The 20,606-nt window shown below is 50.0% G+C and overlaps 2 protein-coding genes across 4 annotated transcripts in view; both read left to right on the top strand.

Annotated features, from left to right (window-relative positions):
• The window catches only part of AARS1 (alanyl-tRNA synthetase 1), a 28,241-nt gene extending 10,762 nt beyond the window's left edge, over positions 1–17,479 (top strand). For all 3 annotated transcript variants that reach the window (XM_045989096.1, XM_045989097.1, XM_045989098.1), the window contains 19 exons: positions 2,455–2,643; positions 2,875–3,020; positions 4,461–4,652; positions 5,802–5,946; positions 6,295–6,440; positions 7,020–7,128; positions 7,283–7,433; positions 8,166–8,290; positions 8,715–8,859; positions 9,959–10,137; positions 11,329–11,442; positions 12,666–12,872; positions 13,405–13,589; positions 14,265–14,373; positions 15,057–15,170; positions 15,740–15,859; positions 15,973–16,059; positions 16,457–16,570; positions 16,933–17,479. In XM_045989096.1, coding sequence (XP_045845052.1) covers positions 2,455–2,643; positions 2,875–3,020; positions 4,461–4,652; positions 5,802–5,946; positions 6,295–6,440; positions 7,020–7,128; positions 7,283–7,433; positions 8,166–8,290; positions 8,715–8,859; positions 9,959–10,137; positions 11,329–11,442; positions 12,666–12,872; positions 13,405–13,589; positions 14,265–14,373; positions 15,057–15,170; positions 15,740–15,859; positions 15,973–16,059; positions 16,457–16,570; positions 16,933–17,118 — 2,763 coding nt within the window. In that variant the 3' untranslated portion in view covers positions 17,119–17,479. The remainder of the gene's footprint in view (positions 1–2,454; positions 2,644–2,874; positions 3,021–4,460; positions 4,653–5,801; positions 5,947–6,294; positions 6,441–7,019; positions 7,129–7,282; positions 7,434–8,165; positions 8,291–8,714; positions 8,860–9,958; positions 10,138–11,328; positions 11,443–12,665; positions 12,873–13,404; positions 13,590–14,264; positions 14,374–15,056; positions 15,171–15,739; positions 15,860–15,972; positions 16,060–16,456; positions 16,571–16,932) is intronic.
• Positions 17,480–18,433: 954 nt separating this feature from the next.
• On the top strand, positions 18,434–19,964 carry EXOSC6 (exosome component 6). The gene has a single exon (XM_045989103.1). It carries the CDS (start codon positions 18,683–18,685, stop codon positions 19,499–19,501), a length of 819 nt encoding a protein of 272 aa, XP_045845059.1. The 5' UTR covers positions 18,434–18,682; the 3' UTR covers positions 19,502–19,964.
• Positions 19,965–20,606: the final 642 nt, after the last annotated feature.

Below are 20,606 nucleotides of genomic sequence, written 5' to 3'. Positions count from 1 at the left end.
TATATATGTGATTCCTTTGTCTGCATGTGGAATAGGGGGCACTAATTTTTTTTTTCTTAAGATTTTATTTATTTATTTGACAGACAGAGATCACGAGTAGGCAGAGAGGCAGACAGAGGTGGGGGAGGGAAGCAGGCTCCCTGCTGAGCAGAGAGCCCGATGCGGGGCTCTGTCCCACGACCCTGGGATCATGACCCGAGCCTAAGACAGGCTTTAACCCACGAGCCCCACAATTGCCCCAGGGGGCACTAATTTTATGTGGACTTTCGAGGTGATGGGTTTTCTGGAGTCCTGGGAAGTTCTCTTCTACTCCGGCATTCCTAGAGTTTTATCTTCTCCCACATGTGCCAACTATACTTGGTAGAAGAACCATGGGAGTCCAGTGTTTGCTTTTATTTTTTTTTTTAAGATTTTATTGATTTATTTGACAGAGAGAAAGACAGCGGGAGAGGGGACACAAGCAGGGAGAATGGGAGAGGGAGAAGCAGGCTCCCTGCTGAGCAAGAGCCTGATATGGGTTCAGTCCCAGGACCCTGAGATCATGACCTGAGCTGAAGGCAGACGCTTAATGACTGAGCCACCCAGGCGCCCCAGGAGTCCAGTGTCCTAATGTTCTCTGAATAACAGTAATTATTAGACTGATATATTTTGCACTTACTATGTGCCAGGAATTGTTCTACGTCTTTTATGTGAGCTGACTCATTTAATCCTCACTCTGTATTGATGCAGTAACAGCTCAGGTAAATTGCCCAAGCTGACATAGCTGGTGAATGCTGGAGTATGGATTGGAACCCCAGCAGTCGTTTGCCTAGCTTAACTTTTGTGCTGTATTGCCTCTGACTGCTTCTTAATCAGAAATACGTTGATGGGTTTTTGCCTTTTTTTTTTTTTTTGAACATTTAAAAATAGTATTTATTAGGCAATCTGCCCTTTTTCAGGTACTATGCTAGGTACTGGATATACAAAGATAAGTAATACAGTTTTTGCTTTTAAGGGGTTCATGGTCTAGTTCACAACTGTCAAATGGAACTTTGACAATGATGGTAATGTTCTATGGCTATGGCTGGGCTGCCCAGTATGGTAGCCATCAGCCATGTCTGATGATTTTTTATTTTAGTTTTTTATATTATTTTATTTATTTAAGTAATCTCTATACCTGGCATGGGACTCAAACTTATAACCCCAAGATCAGAAGTTGCATGCTTCACCGAATGAGCTGGCCAGGTACTCCATGCATGATTACTGAGCTGATGTGACTGAGGAACAGAATTTTTGTTTTTAGAAAATTTTGATTAATTACTGATAATTTCATTTTAATTAATTGTACAAGTCACAGGTGACTGATGGGCTACCAGATTGGATAGGTCTAGTGAGTGGGAAAATAAATAAACTTACATAACAATGTTACATCAAAGTGTAACTTGATAAATCCTCAGAGCAAAATAATACCTTTTCTGCACATTGGTCGTTCATCAAGGTTTGCTGATTTTACTCCCTTAATAGGTCTCAGTTTTGGGGCACCTGGGTGGCTCAGTGGGTTGAGCCACTGCCTTCAGCTCAGGTCATGATCTCAGGGTCCTGGGATCGAGTCCCACATCGGGCTCTCTCTCAGCAGAGAGCCTGCTTCCTTTCCTCTCTCTCTGCCTGCCTCTCTTGTGATTTCTCTCTGTCAAATAAATAAATAAAATCTTAAAAAAAAAAGTCTCAGTTTTTTGTTTTTTTGTTTTTTTTTTTTAAAGATTTTATTTATTTGACACAGAGAGAGAGATATCACAAGTAGGCAGAAAGGCAGACAGAGAGAGAGGGTGAAGCAGGGTCCCTGCTGAGCAGAGTGCCCGATAACCCAAGCTGAAGGCAGAGGCCTAACCCACTGAGCCACCCAGGTGCCCCTAGGTCTCAGCTTTTTATTTTCCTTATCACCTTTACCATTAAGCCTGCACATCACTTTTTTTAAATAATAACTTAAATAATAACAATAATTAATTTTAAAGTAAGCTCTGTGGTCAATGTGGGGTTTGAACTCATGACCCTGAGATCAAAGAGTTGCTTGCCCTACCAGCTGAGCCAGCCAGGTGCCTCCAGCACATCACTTTTAGACTAAGTTCCTCCAGAAAGATGTCCTAAGCCCTGACTACCAGAGACTCCTGAGGAAGCGTGCGTTTCACCACATCAGCCTCTGGCTGTTACACAGATCCAGCAGGCGTTTCCCTGGTGCAGGTGGTGTTGCTAGCAATAGTGGAGACCGTTTGAGAACAAGGACCAGGGAGAAGCTGCTCTAAGATAGGCTGCCTCTGCCGCTGCCCTGTTAGGCCACGTGCCTCACAAGTGTTTGTATTCCAGGCTAATTAAATAAATCACAAACAGCAGTTTCTGTATGGTCTCTTCCTGCCACCACGTGACCACCTGATAGATCGGCATCTCCTTCAAAGCTGAAATGTTCCCTTTCTTTTTTAGTTCAAACCCATCTTCCTGAACACTATTGACCCATCTCACCCCATGGCCAAGCTGAGCAGAGCTGCCAATACCCAGAAATGCATCCGGGCTGGGGGCAAACACAATGACCTGGATGACGTGGGCAAGGATGTCTATCATCACACCTTCTTTGAGATGCTGGGCTCCTGGTCTTTTGGAGATTACTTCAAGGTAAGCTCAAAGAGGAGATCTACGCCGTCCAGGATGCAGTGCCTAGCATTTGATGATTCTGATTTATGTTTTAGATATCTTGTATAAATTGTTCCTGAATTTGTCTGGGTTGATAGTAAAGATGTTGTAGTTTTATATTTGCATTCCTCGGGTCTGCACTTTTCTACTTAACCTAAATAGATTTTTGGCTTGGCCACGTTCCGCATTTTTCTTTTTGTTCTTTTTTTGTAGGAATTGGCATGTAAGATGGCTCTGGAGCTTCTCACCCAAGAGTTTGGCATTCCAGTTGAGAGACTTTACGTTACTTACTTTGGTGGGGATGAAGCAGCTGGCCTAGAACCAGACCTGGAGTGCAAACAGATCTGGCAAAACTTGGGGTAAGAATGCATCTCACACGTTGAGTGTGGAGGAGTGAAGTGATTTCTGACTTGGTACCTCGGTGGGCTATTAGGGCTTGGAGTGCATTGCCTTGTCCTGTTTCAGGCTGTGCATTTTGAGATGGAGGTGAGTGACTAGGAACAATTATCCTTTGGTGCATTCGTTGCCTTTTTTTTTTTTTTAAGATTGATTTATTTGAGAGACAGCGCGACGCAGCGTGAGTAGGGGGAGGGGCAGAGAGAGAAAATCTCAAGCAGGCTCCATGATGAGCAGGGGGCCAGGCATGGGGCTCTATTGCAGGGCCCAGAGATCATGACCTGACCTGAGCCGAAACCAAGAGTCAGGCGCTTAACTGACTGAGGCACCCAGGCGCTCTGTTCATTTTCTTCCTCTTTTTACTTTAACTCTTAGAAAAGGTATAGTTTTTTACCACACTTAGCGGTTTTCCTGTTTCATTCATTCATTTATGAATTAATTACTTTGACTCCAGTAATACTACTCCAATCCAGCTTCCCCTGGTACTAGGTCTGAAACCCCTCCTTGCTTCGTTTCTGTCATCTACGTGTACTTGGACATTTTGGCCAGTAACACACGCGAACCTTAGATACTTGGGTGGGAATCCTGTTTTGTTTGGCCTGTGTGTATCTGGACCCTGTTTATCCAGTGTGCACAATCTTTCCTGAGTGCCTGTCTTACCTAGCAGCTCTCAGGAGAGTTCAGTATTTTGGAAATAATTTTAACTTTACTAAATTTTAAGGTGAGAAAGTTGACTAGATTCATTTTAAGGTGAGAAAGTTGACTAAATTGAGGCATAGAAAAGTGACTTGAAATACTCAGCAGCTATTTTAATGCTTCTGGTGTTTCCATTTTTTAAAATGAAGGAACATTTGCAGAGTATTTGCTTAAATTCAGGTCATATGAGCATGGATGTTTTCATTTTCATGTGTTCTTTCTAGGCTCTGTCCCTGTCTTTGCCCATTTTTCTTTAGTTATGAACGTAGCTTTATGTATATTTTGTATTCTGTTGTATTCACGCCTGAGAAGAATCCTGTCCTGCTTCCTTAGCCCCTGCTGTGTGGGCCCAGCGTTAGTCCTTGCCAATGAAGGTGTCTTTTTTTTCTTAAATAGGAATGCATAAGGATCTCTTTTAATAGTGTTTAATAGTGGATACAAGTCTGGGCAGAATCCTTGTCAATGGGGGCACCTGGGTAGCTCAGTTGGTAAAGCGACTGCCTTCAGCTCAGGTCATGATCCTGGAGTCTCAGAATTGAGTCCCGCATGGGGCTCCCTGAGTCTGCTTCTCTCTCTGACCTTCCTCCCTCATGCTCTCTTTCTCTCATTCTCTCAAATAAATAATAAAAATAAAATCTTTAATTAAAAAAAAAAAAAGAATCCTTGTCAATGGCTGTAACCGGGCTTATCTTCCCTACTCTCCACAGGCTGGATGACACCAAAATCCTCCCTGGCAACATGAAGGATAACTTCTGGGAGATGGGTGACACGGGCCCATGTGGTCCCTGCAGTGAGATCCACTATGACCGGATTGGGGGCCGGGACGCCGCACACCTCGTCAACCAGGATGACCCCAATGTGCTGGAGATTTGGAACCTTGTGTTCATCCAGTATAACAGGTGGCCTTGGGGTCCTAAACTCTTCCTGCTAATAGCAGCACCTTTCCCCAAGCCAAGTAGAGAAAGAAGAACTCAGAGCACAGGCTGTCTTCTCATCCTTGTCTTTGGGATAGTGGAACAGAGCTAAAGCAAGACTAAAGACATCAGGGGATCTTGTGTACATTATTTAGATTTTATTTCTCGGGTTTTCCATATGATCTCTGAGACACTGGTGAACCTAATCTTTTATAAATTAGTTTATTTCACATAGTACCTGCTTTAGGACTATTCCTATAATGTCATTTTTGCTATAATTTGGACTGCGATTTTATTTTATTTTTATTTTTATTTTTTTTAAGATTTTTATTTATTTATTTGACTCAGAGCAAGCAAGACAGAGAGCAAGCGCAAGCAGGGGGAACAGCAGGCAGGGGAGAAGCAGGCTCCCCGCTGAGCACGGAGCCTGATGCGGGGCTCGATCCCAGGACCCTGGGACCGTGACCCGAGCCGAAGGCAGACCCCCAACTGACTGAGCCACCCAGGCACCCCTTTTATTTTGATTTTTTTAAAGATTTTATTTATTTATTTGACCAGAGAGAGAAAGACAGAGTGGGAGAGAGAGAGGGAGAGAGAATCTGAAACGGACTGTGCGCTGAGTGCAGAGCCTGATGTGGGGCTTGATCCCACAACTGAGAGATCATGACCTAAGCCAAAACCAAGAGTTGGATGCTTAACCAACAGAGCCACCCAGGTGCCCCGTGGACTGCAGTTTTAAAGCTCATTTCCTTGAGACTTGCTTCACCCTTTATTTTTTATTCTTTAAAGATTTTATTTGAGAGAGAGAAAGAAAGCACAAGTTGTGGAAAGAGGCAGAAGGGGAGGGAGAAGCAGACTGCCCAGAAGCAGGGATCCCGATGCGGGGCTCGATCCCGGGACCCTGGGATCATGACATTTAACTCACTGAGCCACCCAGGCTCGTGCCTCACTCTTCCATAGGCCCCAGAGTACTTCTTCCCTTTTTCCCCTCCACCCTCCTCCCACCAAATCAGGCAGAGGCAGATGGCAAATAGTCACAGCCTGTCATCTGTGCTTCATAACAGAGTTTTAACCAGCGGGGAGAGGTGGCACCTAGGGCCCTTGTTTCAACTTCTCTTTCTCTGGATCATGCAGGGAAAGCGATGGCATTTTGAAACCTCTTCCTAAGAAAAGCATCGACACAGGGATGGGCCTGGAGCGGCTGGTGTCTGTACTACAGAATAAGATGTCCAACTATGACACTGACCTTTTTGTTCCTTACTTCGAAGCCATTCAGAAGGTACTGGTCCTCTTGCAAACATGCAGCTGTCTGTGGAGGTTTCTAGGTTGTACTGTCAGCGGTACTGCCAAAGGTAAAATAAGCATGTCTTTGTCAGCTAAGGGTACCTGTGACCATCTGTTAATTGAATTGTTAATAACTTGAGAGGCTCTAAGCATAAGGCACGGTGGTTTGTTGAGTGCAGGGGTCTGGCTGGAGGCTCTTTCTGTCCCTTTTTTTAGTATTAAAAGATCTGGGAAGAGGGTCATCCTTTCCCTTATGCCCATTCAGTTCTCTTGGAATCTTCTAGGGCAAGGCGGTGCCAGAAGGGTGCTTCCTAACAAGCTGCCTCCTGGTTTTTATCTGTAGGGCACAGGTGCCCGGCCATACTCGGGGAAAGTTGGTGCTGATGATGCTGATGGGATCGATATGGCCTATCGGGTGCTGGCTGACCATGCCCGGACCATCACCGTGGCACTGGCTGATGGTGGCCGACCTGACAACACAGGGCGGGGGTAAGTCTGTTACACATGGGGCAGGGTTAGGACTGCCACTGTGAGTTTGATGACTCTCCGTGGAACTTAAAGCCATTCTTTATGCTTGTTTTCTTTGTCTTTTAGGTAGTTGGAGGGATCCTTGTATTTTTTTAGGGATTAAGAGAGTTTCAGCTTGTGTTACAGAGTTGCCACTCTTACTAAATCTTTGTTGCTAAGTACAACATAAGATAGAGGTTGTATTTTAGGTTGTCTGGTAGGATATTGGAAGGGTGGGATGGGGTCCATATTGATTAGCCCCAGGCAGTTTTCTTACTGATAGGCAGGTCCTGAGATTTGAGTCATCAGCTGTCTGGGCTGAACTTGACTACATCTCTGGGTCAGCAGAATGTGGTAGAAAAACACATATTTGTTGGGTATATTCCTGAGTTTTCTGCTGGAATGAATGTCCTCAGGGGCTCACAAAAAAAGGACTTAGATAAAAAAAAGTCTCTGGAAGAGTCAAAATGCTGGTCATGTTGCTTTGGGTAGAATTCCAAAAACCCCATTAAAAACTGCTTGGAAGATTGTCTAGAGGAGGTGGTCTTCTGCCTGTTTCAGGTATGTGTTGAGACGGATTCTCCGCCGGGCTGTCCGATATTCCCATGAGAAACTCAATGCCAGCAGGGGGTTCTTTGCCACGTTAGTAGATGTTGTTGTCCAGTCGCTGGTAGGTGTATCTCCTTGCTTACCTCTGTTCTGCTAATGCACGTAGCTTAGAGGGCTGGGGTGGGAGTTAGCATACCATTAGTGAGAGTTTTTAAGGCGCTCATGGAATGGTTCCTGTCTTCAATGAGTCCACGTCTCTGTTTCCCCTTTGCCAGGGAGATGCGTTTCCTGAGCTGAAGAAGGACCCAGATATGGTGAAGGACATCATTAATGAAGAAGAAGTGCAGTTTCTTAAGACTCTCAGCAGAGGGCGCCGCATCTTGGACAGGAAAATTCAGAGCCTGGGAGACTGTAAAACCATTCCTGGTAAGGACCCGTTTGTTTCTTTCTTCATCCAGGTTCGTCTTTCCAGAAGAGGCAAGCCCTTTTTCATAATTGACAGTGGAATCCCCTGTCTCCAAGGGCTAAGGATAGCTTGGTTATACTGCGTTTGGTATAAAATGGGGTTTAAAATTGTAAAAGTAATAGGTTAATGTGGCAAAGTATTTAACACAGAAGTAAAAAACGAAGATTCTCTTTTCTCCTGTTAACCTCATTTCTCAGAGGTAACAGTTCTTAAGAGTTTGTTGTATAACTACTCAGGACTTTTCTCTGTTTGCATACATATGTATGTAGGGGCGTGTGTGTGTGTGTTTTCTAGCAATAATGGAACATACGGTATGTACTGTTCTGCAACTTGGCTTTCTTTCTTTCTTTCTTTCTTTTTTTTTTTTTAACTAGACTGGAAAATTAAAAAAAAATTTTTTTTTAACTTCTTATTGCAGTATAATGCACAAGGGGAAAGCCTGATGAATTTCCACAAAGGGAACACACTTGTGTTCCGATTAAGAAATAAAACTTTTCTGGGAGACCCCTTGTACTTCCTCCGGGTCAATCTGAAAGATTTGTTGGGTTTTTTGACAAGTACACAGAATCAATAGTAACTAGCCTTGTCTCCAGTTGCTTCTGTCACTCCCAGCTTCCTTTGAGAAGGGCTTGAGATGGCAAAGGAGGGGGGACTTCCATGTGATTCTTACACAGTTCCTTTGTGCCATGCAGGGGACACTGCTTGGCTCCTCTATGACACCTATGGGTTTCCAGTGGATCTCACAGGACTGATTGCTGAAGAAAAGGGCCTGGTGGTGGATATGGAGGGATTTGAAGAGGAGAGGAAACTGGCTCAGGTAAAGAATTTGGGGCGTGAGCTGGAAACCCAACACTGAACAAGGCAGAACTTGGCTGCAAAGAATAGGAGTTTCCCTCCATTAAAGTCTTCGGAATTCCATTTTTCCCAAGACCAGTGAGTGTCTCGCAGGGGCATTTGGCTCCAGAGGATATTTGGCAATAATATATGAAGACATTTTTTGGTTTTCACAGCTGAGTGTGGGATGCTGTCAGCATCTAGTGGGTAGAGGTCAAGGGTGCTGCTCAACATCCTACCCTGGACAGCCCCCGAGAACAAAGAATTACGGGGCCCCAAATGTTGGTAGTGCTGAGACTAAAAAACTGTTCCAGAGCTTTCTGTTGGGCTTAGTTTAGCAATCTGGGGTCCTTCAGAATTCTTGTTCCCGCATTGGGGTAACTTCTGTTTATTTTTCTTACTGACAGCTGAAATCACAGGGCAAGGGAGCTGGAGGGGAAGACCTCATTATGCTGGACATCTATGCTATCGAAGAGCTCCGGGAGAAGGGTCTGGAAGCAACAGATGATTCCCCAAAGTATAATTACCATTCGGACTCCAGTGGGAGCTATGGTGCGTTCCTGTGTTACTGTGCGTGCCTCAGCCAGGTCTCAAGATTAGGAACCTTTAGGGTATTTAGCAGAGCCTCTCCTGTAGTCCTGCACAGTTGTGTTCTGTAGGTTTATACTCCTAGAGACCCAAGGCTACTAATTTTCTAATCCTTTATTTTGGAAGAATTACAGATTCATAGGAGGTTGTGAAAAAATTTATAGGGATAGTCCTCGTACTGTTTACCCAGTTTCCCCTAATTGTAACACCTTTCAGGAAACCAGGAAATTAGCATCGATACAATCTTCAGTGGCTGCTGAATTTTGCATCAGGATAGCGGCATTCTAGGGGCGCCTGGCTGGCTCAGTTGGTAGATCATGTGACTCTTGATCTTGGGGTCATGAGTTCAAGCCCCACAGTGGGTACAGAGATTACTTAATTTATTTTTTATTTTTGAAAAAGTATTTTATGTATTTAGTTGAGAGAGACAGAGATAGGGAGAGCACAAGTGGGAAGGAGGGTGAGAGACAGACTCCCTGCTGAGCAGGGGGCCAATGTGGGGCTTGATCTCAGGACCCTGGGATCATGACCTGAGCTGAAGGCAGACGCTTCACCGACTGAGCCACCCAGGTGCCCTGAGATTACTTAATTTAAATAAATAAGTAAAGAGAATAGGATAGAATAGAGGCATTCTGAAGTTAAGAATCAAAGAAATAGGCAATATGTGTTTTTGCTTTTTTGCATCAGCAGAGATCCCTAAATCTATCCAAGCAAGCCCACAAAATGAATATATTCTTTGTGACTTGACCTTGGGAGTAGGGAATTTATTATTGCCCCTAAATACTTCTCAGATTCACTAGGTTCCTGTTCAACAGCTCAGAGGTAGAGTGACCAGAACTGTCCCAGTGATGTGAAAGTCTCCCCTGGAAAACCCCTCGGTCCGAAGCAGACTAACTGAGTGTTATATTCCCGGCTCTTAAGCCCTTCTGGGGAGTCTGATGGTTGATTGTAAAATGACATCAGACAGTTAGGCCCTAAGGAGAGTTTGAGAAATAGAATCCAGCAAAGACAGCCAAGAATGTGTGAGTGAAGTCCTTGACCCTCTTTTCCCCCTTCTGTGCAGCATTTGAGAGCGCGGTGGCTACAGTGATGGCTCTGCGCAGGGACAAGATGTTCGTGGAGGAAGTGCGCACGGGCCAGGAGTGTGGAGTGGTGCTGGACAAGACCTGTTTCTATGCCGAGCAAGGCGGGCAGATCTATGATGAAGGCTACCTGGTGAAGGTTGAGGACAACAGTGAAGACGTGAGCCAACAGTTCGTCCTTGTTAGCCGGGGACGGGGGCATCCAGTAGAGGGCTGGGCCTGGGTTGGGGTAGCTGCTCTGGCTTCTCACACTCCTGGCCTTGAGGAGCAGACACAAGTGATCTCTGGGTGTGGTCCGTTGTCAATGTTTCTGAGGCCAAGGGAGCTGCCTCTTGTACCACTGATCCCACTGCAGTTAGGTCCCTCTCAGCAGGATCCCTGTGGTTGGGCTACGTTGGTTGATCCTGGACTCCGCCAGCTTTCGTCATGAATAAGAGGTAGCTCTCTGGAGGGCAGTCCCTTGCAGAAGCCTCAGCCTCTAGCTCTGCCACTGCTGGCTCTGTGATCTTGGAGGAGTTACCTCGTCTCGTGGGCTTCAGCTTCCTGACGATGGCTTTACATTCTCTAGCGTGCTCCTTAAGGGAACGTCTGTTTCTGTGTATATACACGCAAATATTTGTACACATATAAAGTGGTCTGTATCTTTAACGGTAAATACAGATACGGTTCAACTGTAAAAATGAAACCAGTATTTCACCAGGAAAAGTGAGTTTATTGGGAAGTAGCAGAGAATTGCAATTTGGGACATGCAAGCTGTGGCAAAACCACAGGCAAGTCCAGCAAAGGAAGGAGGGGAACTGGCATTTTATGGAGAAGGAGGGGGAGGAAGTTGGGGGTGGGGGTTATTTTAAAGGAAAGTTCACTGGAGAAAATCACAAGCTTGGGGTGATGGTGGTTTCTCATTGGCTGAGTTGCAGGGGTAGTTGATTTCTCCTAGGAGATGCAGTGTATCTTTCCTTGTGAGGGCCTGTACCTGATGGTTCTTTCCTGTTGAGCATTCCACTTGGTTCGGTAATTGAGAGATTCTTTCTGAAATTATTACTGCTCCTGTTCTAGCTTCCCCTTCTAGCCACTGGGCTCCACTTCTGTGTGATTCCTATTGATTAATTTTTAGTGGATAATGGTGTGTGTGTAGGTATACAATAATGGTATTAATGGCATAATGTGTGTATAACGGTATATATATATACACACACACTAGGAAGGAGGAGTGTAGAGAATGTGTAATATGTAGATATAGAGAGAGGATATCATATGTGTGTGTGTGTGTGTGTGTGTGTGTGTGTGTGTGTGTGTGTGTGTGTGTGCGTGGATTTACTTACATATTATTCTCCTCCTGGACTCCTCTTAGAAAACGGAGTTCACAGTGAAGAACGCTCAGGTGCGAGGAGGGTATGTGCTGCACGTAGGGACCATCTATGGCAGCCTGAGAGTCGGGGACCAGGTCCGGCTGTTTATTGATGAGGTGAGTTACATTATGCTGCTTGGCATTGGACCTGGTTAGTAATCCTCTCCCTTTTATCTTTATTTTTGTAATTTAAATCTCCGCTTTATCAAGGTATAGTTGGCATATAAAATTCTAAGATATTTCAAGTGTATGTCATGGTGACTCGATATACATTATGAAAGAAATCATCTCCTTTGGCTCTAAATTGGTCCAGTCATGATTGTCACTCCTAAGTGAATTCGTGAGATGGTTCTAAGTCTGATGCAAGAGAACATTTTGTGATGGGTGCAGCTGTGAGTTACTAAATGGATATGTTCTTAAGTCAGAGGACTGTGGTTTTATGTTACTCTATCTTAATTAATTTATTTTCAATAATCTGCACCCAGTGTGGGGCTCAAACTCATAACCCCGAGATCAAGATTAACCAGCTCCTCCAGCTGAGCCAGCCGACAGCGACTTTAGTTGAGATGTATAGACTTGTTTCATGCATGGTCTTTCTCCAGACGAACTGCAAATACTTCTTCAGGAGCCTGGGATCCTGTATTAGTTAGGAAATAGGTTGTGTTCATGTGACTGAGCTCCAAATTATCAGTCACTTAAAACGAGGTAGAAGTGTGTTTCTCATCTCCAAGTCCAAGCTGATACAGATACTCTGCCCCACAAAGTCATAGGGCCCAGCTTTTCCTTGCTTGTTTTTCTGTCCTTTCCTGCGGTGTTGCCCTTCATTTCATAGTCCAGGAAGGTTGTCACTGGATCTATTTCTAAGCCAGGAGTTGGCAAACTTTTTTTTTTAAACAAAGTTCCAGATAGTCAATATTTTCAGTTTTGTGAGCCATACCGTCTTAGTCACAACCATACACCTCTGGTGCTGAAGCATAAAAGCAGTGTAGATAATGTATAAACATGTGGGTCTGGCTGTGTTCCAATAAACCCATTTATAAAAATGGACAAAAGGCTGGATTTTGGCCCACAGGCCAACTCTTACTTCTTATTCTAGGTGTGGGAAAGAGGAAGGGGAGGGCATGTTCCTTCCCTTTAAGGGTGTGTATCACATCTTCTCACAACACACTGACCGGAATGTAGTCATATGGCCACAATTTGCTGCAAGGGAAACTGGGAAACGTAGCCCTTAGTCCAGGCAGCCACGTGTCCAACTATGAATTCTGGCAGTCGGGAGGGAGAGAGCAGGGATTGCAGGATGACTGGCAGACCTCTCCACCAGCTGCCCCTGCCCTCCACAGCCCCGACGGAGGCCCATCATGAGCAACCACACGGCCACACACATCCTGAACTTCGCCCTGCGCTCCGTGCTCGGGGAAGCGGACCAGAGAGGCTCCCTGGTTGCTCCCGACCGCCTTCGGTTTGACTTCACTGCCAAGGGAGCCATGTCCACCCAGCAGATCAAGAAGGCCGAAGAGATAGCCAACCAGATGATTGAGGCAGCCAAGGTAGGTTGGATTGTGCATCAGCTCTCGGGCCGTGAGCCCTGCTTCTTCCTGCACCGGTGTCTTTCTCCGCGGAGCCCTCTCCGCAGTCCTGATGCTCTTCCTCATGGGACCACATCCTGCTGAGCACACAGATTTGTTCGAAGCAGTCATTCTCAGCTGCATGGGGTGGAGGGGCAGTGGTGGTATCCTGTGGAGAGACCTCAGGGCCTCTAGGGAGGGGGCGGAGGGAGGTCTTTGCTCCGCTCTGTCCAGAGCCCTTCTGGTTCTGTCTCACATGCAGCACATCTGTCTACGATCCGGTGCACCAAAAAAAAGAAGATTCGGTTCACAGTTTAGCAAAGTAATTGGAAATTCCTATTTTGAGCTCCTTGACTTTACACCTGGCTGCCTTATTCCAGGAGGCTCAGGGCACATGATGAGAGCCAGGATTAGAAACCAGAGTCCGGCCTGTAAGACTGTGCTTTCCCTGCTGCTTCCTGCTGCACCTGCAGAGATCTTTTCCCAACTTTGTTCTGTTTTCTTCCCCTGGCAGCCCGTCTACACCCAGGATTGTCCCCTGGCAGCAGCCAAAGCCATCCAGGGCCTACGGGCTGTGTTTGATGAAACCTACCCGGACCCTGTGCGAGTCGTCTCCATTGGGGTCCCCGTGTCCGAGCTGCTGGATGACCCTTCTGGCCCTGCTGGCTCGCTCACTTCTGTTGAGTTCTGTGGGGGAACGTGAGTACATCGGGAACAGTTGATGGACTTGCTTTTTGTTAATTTGGTGCTGTCCTTGGAGGATGTGAGCAATAGGCTAGACCCACTCTTATTTTTCTAAGGCTAAAACAAAGTTCTCGGACATATACTTGCAGACAGTGTGCTCAAGAACTTTAGGGTTCTCTGAGCTGGGGAGTAAAACCTGTTTACGGGATTGTGGTGAGATTTTAAAGGTAATCCTTGGATATTCTCAGCTAGTGGCAGGGACAGAAGAATACAGTTTCTATTCCAAAGGGGAACAGAAATAGAATGAACACAGAGTCTGACAGCAGGAACATTGTGTTGGCCATTAAGGATTACAAAGCACTTTTGTTTGATTTCATTTGAGTTTCACAGTAGTCCAGTGCGGGAGAATTCTCCGCATTTTATACCCGAGAACACTGAAGCTCAGAAAGGTGGTGTCTTGCTCAGTGCCTGCGTGTTCTCAGCCCCAGCTGGGCTTTCTCTGACTTGCTGGGCTTCCTGGCCTGAGTCCTCCCCTGAAATCCACGTGAAGGGCCTCCTCCCCTTGTCCTGTTGAGGGAGCTTCTCCAGGACCTCAGAGACCTCAGGTCCTCACCAGGGGCTCCCGGGTGCGGTAAGGACCAGGGTGCGTGGGCTCTCTGGTCACTGTGGACTTTGCGTTATTCCATTCAGGCACCTGCGGAATTCAAGTCACGCGGGCGCTTTTGTGATTGTGAGTGAAGAAGCTATTGCCAAGGGCATCCGGAGGATCGTTGCCGTCACGGGGGCCGAAGCCCAGAAGGTAAGTGTAGCAGCTGGTTTGCTTATGGAAACAAGGCAGGAGTCATGCAGTCTGTGAGTCTATAGTGTAGACGGTTCCATAGCTGCTGTGCTCAGAATTGGAAGTACAGTGCTACCCCCGAACTGTCCTCCAGTGACCCCCACGTGGCAAAAGAGAGCCACCACTGTGCAGAACTGCCTAACTGTGCTGCCTGTAATCTTTAAAAATATACATAAATTCTGCTGTTTGTTCCATCATCTGTCGGCCTCTGTGAGGGTAAGCCATAATTTGGCTGTAGCTTCCGGTGCCCCAGCACTCACTCACATCTCCCCAGGGGTACATGCCTAGTTTGAGACGCACAGTGCACGGGGATGGTTGCCCCAGGGGTGGGGACTGTAGCTGGGGCCCGAGGTGTGCTGAGGCTTGAGGATCAGTGCTTGTGTTGGGGTGAGAAGGGCTCCTGACTCAGGAGTGCTTGGTTCTCCCTCGAGCCTGAGTGGTACAGTCTTTGTGCTAGTCAGGTGTGTGAGGAGGGCGCCCCTCCCGGGGCGGGAGGCTGCCAGACTTGGTCCCTAAAGAAAGAAAAACTTCTGCCATGTTGGGGGTGTGTTGTTCCGTAGCCTGCCATCAGCGCACCCGCAGCTTACGGATAGAGTGAAGCTGAATGTTACCGCATGGGGGTTTACAACTCTGCCCTTCTCTAGGCCCTCAGGAAAGCAGAGAGCTTGAAGAACTCTCTCTCGGTCATGGAGGCCAAAGTGAAGGCTCAGACTGCGCCAAATAAGGACGTGCAGAGGGAGATCGCTGACCTTGGTGAGGTACGGGCTGCCTCCCTCGGGCCCTACTGAGGGCTGGATGCATCGGACACTCCCTGCAGAAGCCTCAGGTCCTGGTTCTCAGTACAATGGCCCTTTGAACTGACTTCTATTGTCTGGCAGCCTTGCACAGGGGGCTCAATGGATCCTGGCCTGTGGACCCCCGGAATCCGCTAGCTGCCCCGCAGCTGACGGCAGGGCCCATTCTCAGCACGAGGGGGCACCAGTGTTGAGGGAGTTGGGAGAAGGGGTGCCCACTGTTCCCAGGCCGCCTCATGTCTGTTATGTGGAGGCTTCCTGTGAGCCTGTCAGTCTACATTCACTGCCTGGTAGGGACCAGCTCTCTGTGTCTGCCCCCTTCCCACTCGCCCTACTCGGTATGGCACCCGTAGTTGCTCATGGAGTGACTGATCTCTAGGCCAGAGGATACCTTTTTGTTGTTTTTTCTTTCCTCCTGGATACGAGTCAGGGAAGACTTTGGTGTTCAGAGCCAGAAGGGTGGGCTGGTCTTGGGCCTCACATCTTAGCTCCTTGTGGTCTGGACTCCAGTGGTATTGTGGTTCTGGTTCCAGGCCCTGGCCACTGCAGTCATCCCCCAGTGGCAGAAGGATGAATTCCGGGAGAATCTCAAATCCCTGAAGAAGATCATGGATGACCTAGACCGGGCTAGCAAAGCCGATGTTCAGAAGCGCGTGAGTCCTGCCGTGCTGGTGGGTGGAAGGGAGCCTGGAGGACCCAGGTGGAGACCGTGTGGACAGCTGTCTGGGCCTCTGACCTGAGGCCTCTCCTCTGGATTTCCTTGCAGGTGTTGGAGAAGACAAAGCAGCTCATTGACAGCAACCCCAACCAGCCCCTTGTCATCTTGGAGATGGAGAGCGGTGCCTCGGCCAAGGCAAGGGGCTGGGACGCCACGTGCTGCTCTGTGCCTGTCCAGTACTTGTCTCCTCTTGGGGGATCAGCCCTCTGGTGGCTGAATTGTGAGCTTTGTGGCTCTGCATGGAGTGGTGGCCTGAGGGCCCGCTCTCTGGGATTGAGGTTAGGTTGAGCCGTGGAGAGATCTGGTGACTGGAGAGCTCCAGCTCCTTGGGATGGAAGGCGAACCTCAGAGCTGGCGTGTGGGCAGAGCCTTGTGCTTGGGTTCTCTTCCCCATATAGTCTCCTGGGACCAGCACCTGCTCTGAGAAGGGGCACAGGGGATGCTCTGAGAACTGGGCTCTGCAGACTCGCTGTACAGTGGAGAGCTTGGCTCCCCGTCCCTAGGCCTGGCCTGACAGCAGGTTTTCCCACAGGCCCTGAATGAAGCCTTGAAGCTCTTCAAGACACATTCCCCTCAGACCTCTGCCATGCTCTTCACAGTGGACAATGAAGCTGGCAAGATCACGTGCCTGTGTCAAGTCCCCCAGGTCAGAATACCCAGCAGCCCCGTGCCGGCGGGGCATGGTGTTGGAAGCGTGGCTCTTCTCACAGTTGTTTGCCAAGACCCTTCTGTGCGTGTGCCCCCAGTTAGAAACAGCCATCCTCCTGGCCCTGTCTGTCACCTCCTCCAGCACCCCTACCCTCAGGCCATGTCCTTGGGGAACACGTTCCACTGTGCGGATACCTGGGCTGGGGCACCAGCTGTAGGATCCGTCTCAGCCCTGGCAGCTGTACCCGGAAGGGCAGGAGTCGGGCTCAGGGGTTCCCCATCCTTTTTCATTTCCTCCCCTCTCCATGTCTTCCTCAGTCTCGTCTTTTGTCCTGACTCCCACTTCTTTCTCTTTTCCAGAATGCAGCCAACCGGGGCCTGAAAGCCAGTGAGTGGGTACAGCAGGTGTCAGGCCTGATGGACGGCAAGGGTGGCGGCAAAGATGTGTCAGCTCAGGCCACAGGCAAGAATGTGGGCTGCCTGCAGGAGGCGCTGGAGCTGGCTGCTTCCTTTGCGCAGCTCCGCCTGGGAGATGTGAAGAACTGAGGGGGAGGGGGAGCTTCCACTGGGAGGCATCCTTCCTTCACCCGATGGATCCGTCCAGCCAGCTCTCCCTCTGCCACGAGGACATTGGGACCTTGGGACCTTTAAACAGCCCTGTCTGCTCCTAACCCAGCAGTAACTGGAACTCACTCACCTGGGAGCTGGCCTGTGACTCCTGGCCCACGTTCCGTATCTGTCCTGAGCCCTACACACCAGCACCATCCGTCTGAAACCACTACCCCAGGATTGCTATTTATCACTGTCCTGCTCGTGTCTGTAGATAGAGTTCCTTGCGGGCCTGAGGGTCTGGGTCTGCAGGGAGGGGTCCTTTGTGCCGCAGAGAATAAAAGGACTATGTGCAATAGCTGATGATGCCATGTGGTCCCGTAACCGCCCGCCTCCCCGGAGCCCCTGTGTAGCAGCCTGCGGCTCCAGCTGGCTTCTGGCTCTGGTCCTCACCAAGTCCAGCTCCAGACTCCTGAACTAAGGGAATGGCTGCTGGGAGGAGGTGACCCATAGAATGGGGAGTTGGGGGTGAGATGGAGAGAGACGTTAATCATTGGATAGAAGATGGGCCATGGGGTTACTGGAAGCAGTTCATAGGAGAAGCTCTCCACTTCTTCCCTTCCCTTTTGATGAGTCGTCGGGGGTGAGACCAGAGGTTTTCTCTGGTATGGTACATACTTAAGGTGCATTAGTTGCCTAGCCCCACCTCTCTGACCCAAAGATGGACCATGAGGATTGGGACCTGCCTGGTCCTGAATCCTTCACTCAGGTCTGAAGACAGCTGGGCTTGGAAACTATGTGCAGGGGAGGTTAAAGGTAAAGGTACTGCTTGATTGTGCTGGCTCTGGCTGATTCCATGTTCCCTGGGTATAACAGGTGGCCATGGGGCCCAGGTTCACTTAGGTCTGCTGACATGGGAGGAGGAGGAAAGCAGGTCTATACTGGGAGAAGTAGCAGAGGCTAGCTGTCACCAGTTGGGGGTGAGGGGCTGTCCTTGGGGTGAGAAGCACTCAGGGAGAGGGTGCTGAGGACCTGGCTTCACGAAGCACATGCCAGGTGAGGACTCTTATGGGTACAAAGAGTACACAGTCCAGTGCAAGAGAGAGGCCGTTCCATCTGTCAACAAGCATGATGCCAGCCAGGGCACTGAGGATGGGAGGAATGACCATGACAAAAGGCCAACCCTCTTGGCGAAGTCCTAGGGAAACACGTAGGTGCAAAATAAAAATAATCACAACCTTCACAAGTGAAAGGATGAAGACGTACACCCTAGGATTGCTCGGGCCCGAGAAGCTAGAGGTCAGCCAGGCCGGACCGGGTCCCACTCCTGCAGGCCTGCCCAGGCTGTCTATCCATTTATCCGTCCAGATCCCGGGGTCCTTGAAGCGGCTGGGGGATCGGCTGTGCTGGGGTTCTCCCTCCAGGACGGCAGGGGGCGGTGCGGCGCCGCACGCCGCTATCCCGATGGCCCTCGCGCGGGCGCGCGGCTTTAAGCGGGCGGAAGAACCCGCGCGCGAGGCCGGGACGGCGGGCGGAAGCGGCTCGCACAGTAGGCGCAGCCATGCCCGGGGACCATCGCCGCATCCGCGGGCCCGAGGAGTCGCAGCCGCCGCAGCTGTACGCGGCCGACAAGGATGAGGCGCCCGCCGCCCGCGACCCGACGCGGCTGCGGCCCGTGTACGCGCGCGCCGGGCTGCTGAGCCAGGCCAAGGGCTCGGCCTACCTGGAGGCGGGAGGCACCAAGGTGCTGTGCGCCGTGTCCGGCCCGCGCCAGGCCGAGGGCAGCGAGCGCGGCAGCGGACCGGCCGGAGCGGGCGGCGAGGCTCCAGCCGCCCTGCGCGGCCGCCTGCTCTGCGACTTCCGCCGCGCGCCCTTCGCGGGCCGCCGGCGCCGCGCGCCCCCGGGCGGCGGGGAGGAGCGCGAGCTGGCGCTGGCCCTGCAGGAGGCGCTGGAGCCGGCGGTGCGCCTGGGCCGCTACCCGCGCGCGCAGCTCGAGGTGTCGGCGCTGCTGCTTGAGGACGGCGGCTCGGCGCTGGCCGCAGCGCTCACGGCCGCCGCGCTCGCCCTGGCCGACGCGGGCGTCGAGATGTACGACCTGGTGGTGGGCTGCGGCCTGAGCCGCACGCCGGAGCCGGCCCCCACCTGGCTGCTGGACCCCACGCGACTCGAGGAGGAGCACGCCGCCGCCGGCCTCACCGTGGCGCTCATGCCGGTGCTCAACCAGGTGGCCGGGCTGCTGGGCAGCGGGGAGGGCGGCCCAACCGAGAGCTGGGCCGAGGCAGTGCGTCTGGGCCTGGAGGGCTGCCAGCGCCTCTACCCCGTCCTGCAGCAGTGCTTGGTGCGGGCTGCTCGCCGGAGGGGCGCCGCCGCGCCGTCCTGAACCAGAAGCCCGAGCCAGGACGGACGGCGAGGACCTAGCTGCCGCCGCCCTCCGAAGGACCCGTGCCGTCAGCTTCCAGACTGAGCGGAGCTGAGAATTCGGAGGGCCGGGGCGGGTCTGAGGAGGCGCGCACAGAACTGATGCACTGGACTGCCGTGTTGGAACGGTTTTTGTACAGACTGCCGTTAAAGAAACTTTTCTGCTTGAGCTGGTGCTTCCCAGCTACGACCCAGTTGAAGAAACTTGCGAATGCGGCCTGACTCCCGAGTTGGAAAGGACTTTTCAGGAGGACTTGCCTGGAAAACGGGACTTGGAGCTTTTGTCTTGTAAGGGATGGACCCTGTGCAGGCCAGCTAGTCACTCCCTTCTGTAGAACTGGTCTGCTCTTGAGAGAATGGACAAGAGGGCTGGGCCTTCTCATTTATATCTGAGCTAAAACAAACTCCTTTGTATCTGGAAAAGTCTTCTATTGTGGTTCTTCTCAGTAGTGAATTTAAAGGAGCAAGGCTCTTTTGTGACAAGTAATGGACCCTTGGTATCAGGGCTTGGGACCGCATTGTCTTGCATGTGTCCTGTTCCTTAGACCAACATATGTAGAAGAGACCGGCTGAAACTGAAAGGTGCGGGGGCTGGTGTGGGGAAATGTGCCTTGAAGTAGGAGAACCTGCCCCTTGAGTAGCAGAGTTGGCCATTGGTGAGGTGCGACAAGAGTAGGGAGGGTTGTGTGGGCCCAGGAGCACTCTGGGTGCTCTCTCCAGCCTCTGGTTTGGTGCTGAACCACAGCCCAGGGTTGGGTCCCTGGAAGGGGTTTGGTCCTGGGTGGAAGCTAGAGGCCTCCTCCACTACTGGTAAGAAGAAGTAGGAATCCAAGCTGGCTTTCTTTTTTTTTCCTTTTTTCTTTTTGAGATTTATTAATTTAGAGAAAGTGCATGCAAGGGGGCAGGGGTCTGGCAGAAGAGAGAGAATCCCACAGACTCCATGCTGAGCATGGAGCCTGATGCAGGGCTTGATCTTAGTGACCTTGAGATCAGGACCTGAGTTATAATCAAGAGTCGGATGCCTAACCGACTGAGCCACCCGGCTGGGTTTATTATTTGGCGCCCCT

The sequence above is a fragment of the Meles meles genome, chromosome 19 (genome assembly GCF_922984935.1).
Source record: "Meles meles chromosome 19, mMelMel3.1 paternal haplotype, whole genome shotgun sequence".
Lineage (NCBI taxonomy): Eukaryota > Metazoa > Chordata > Mammalia > Carnivora > Mustelidae > Meles > Meles meles.
The sequence above is the reverse complement of the archived record's forward strand: the minus strand, read 5'-3'. Positions and strand labels throughout refer to the sequence as shown.

What these genes read in the sequence shown, in the direction of transcription:
- EXOSC6 (XM_045989103.1), top strand. Translation starts at nt 18,683, where the DNA reads ATGCCCGGGGACCATCGCCGCATCCGCGGGCCCGAGGAGTCGCAGCCG.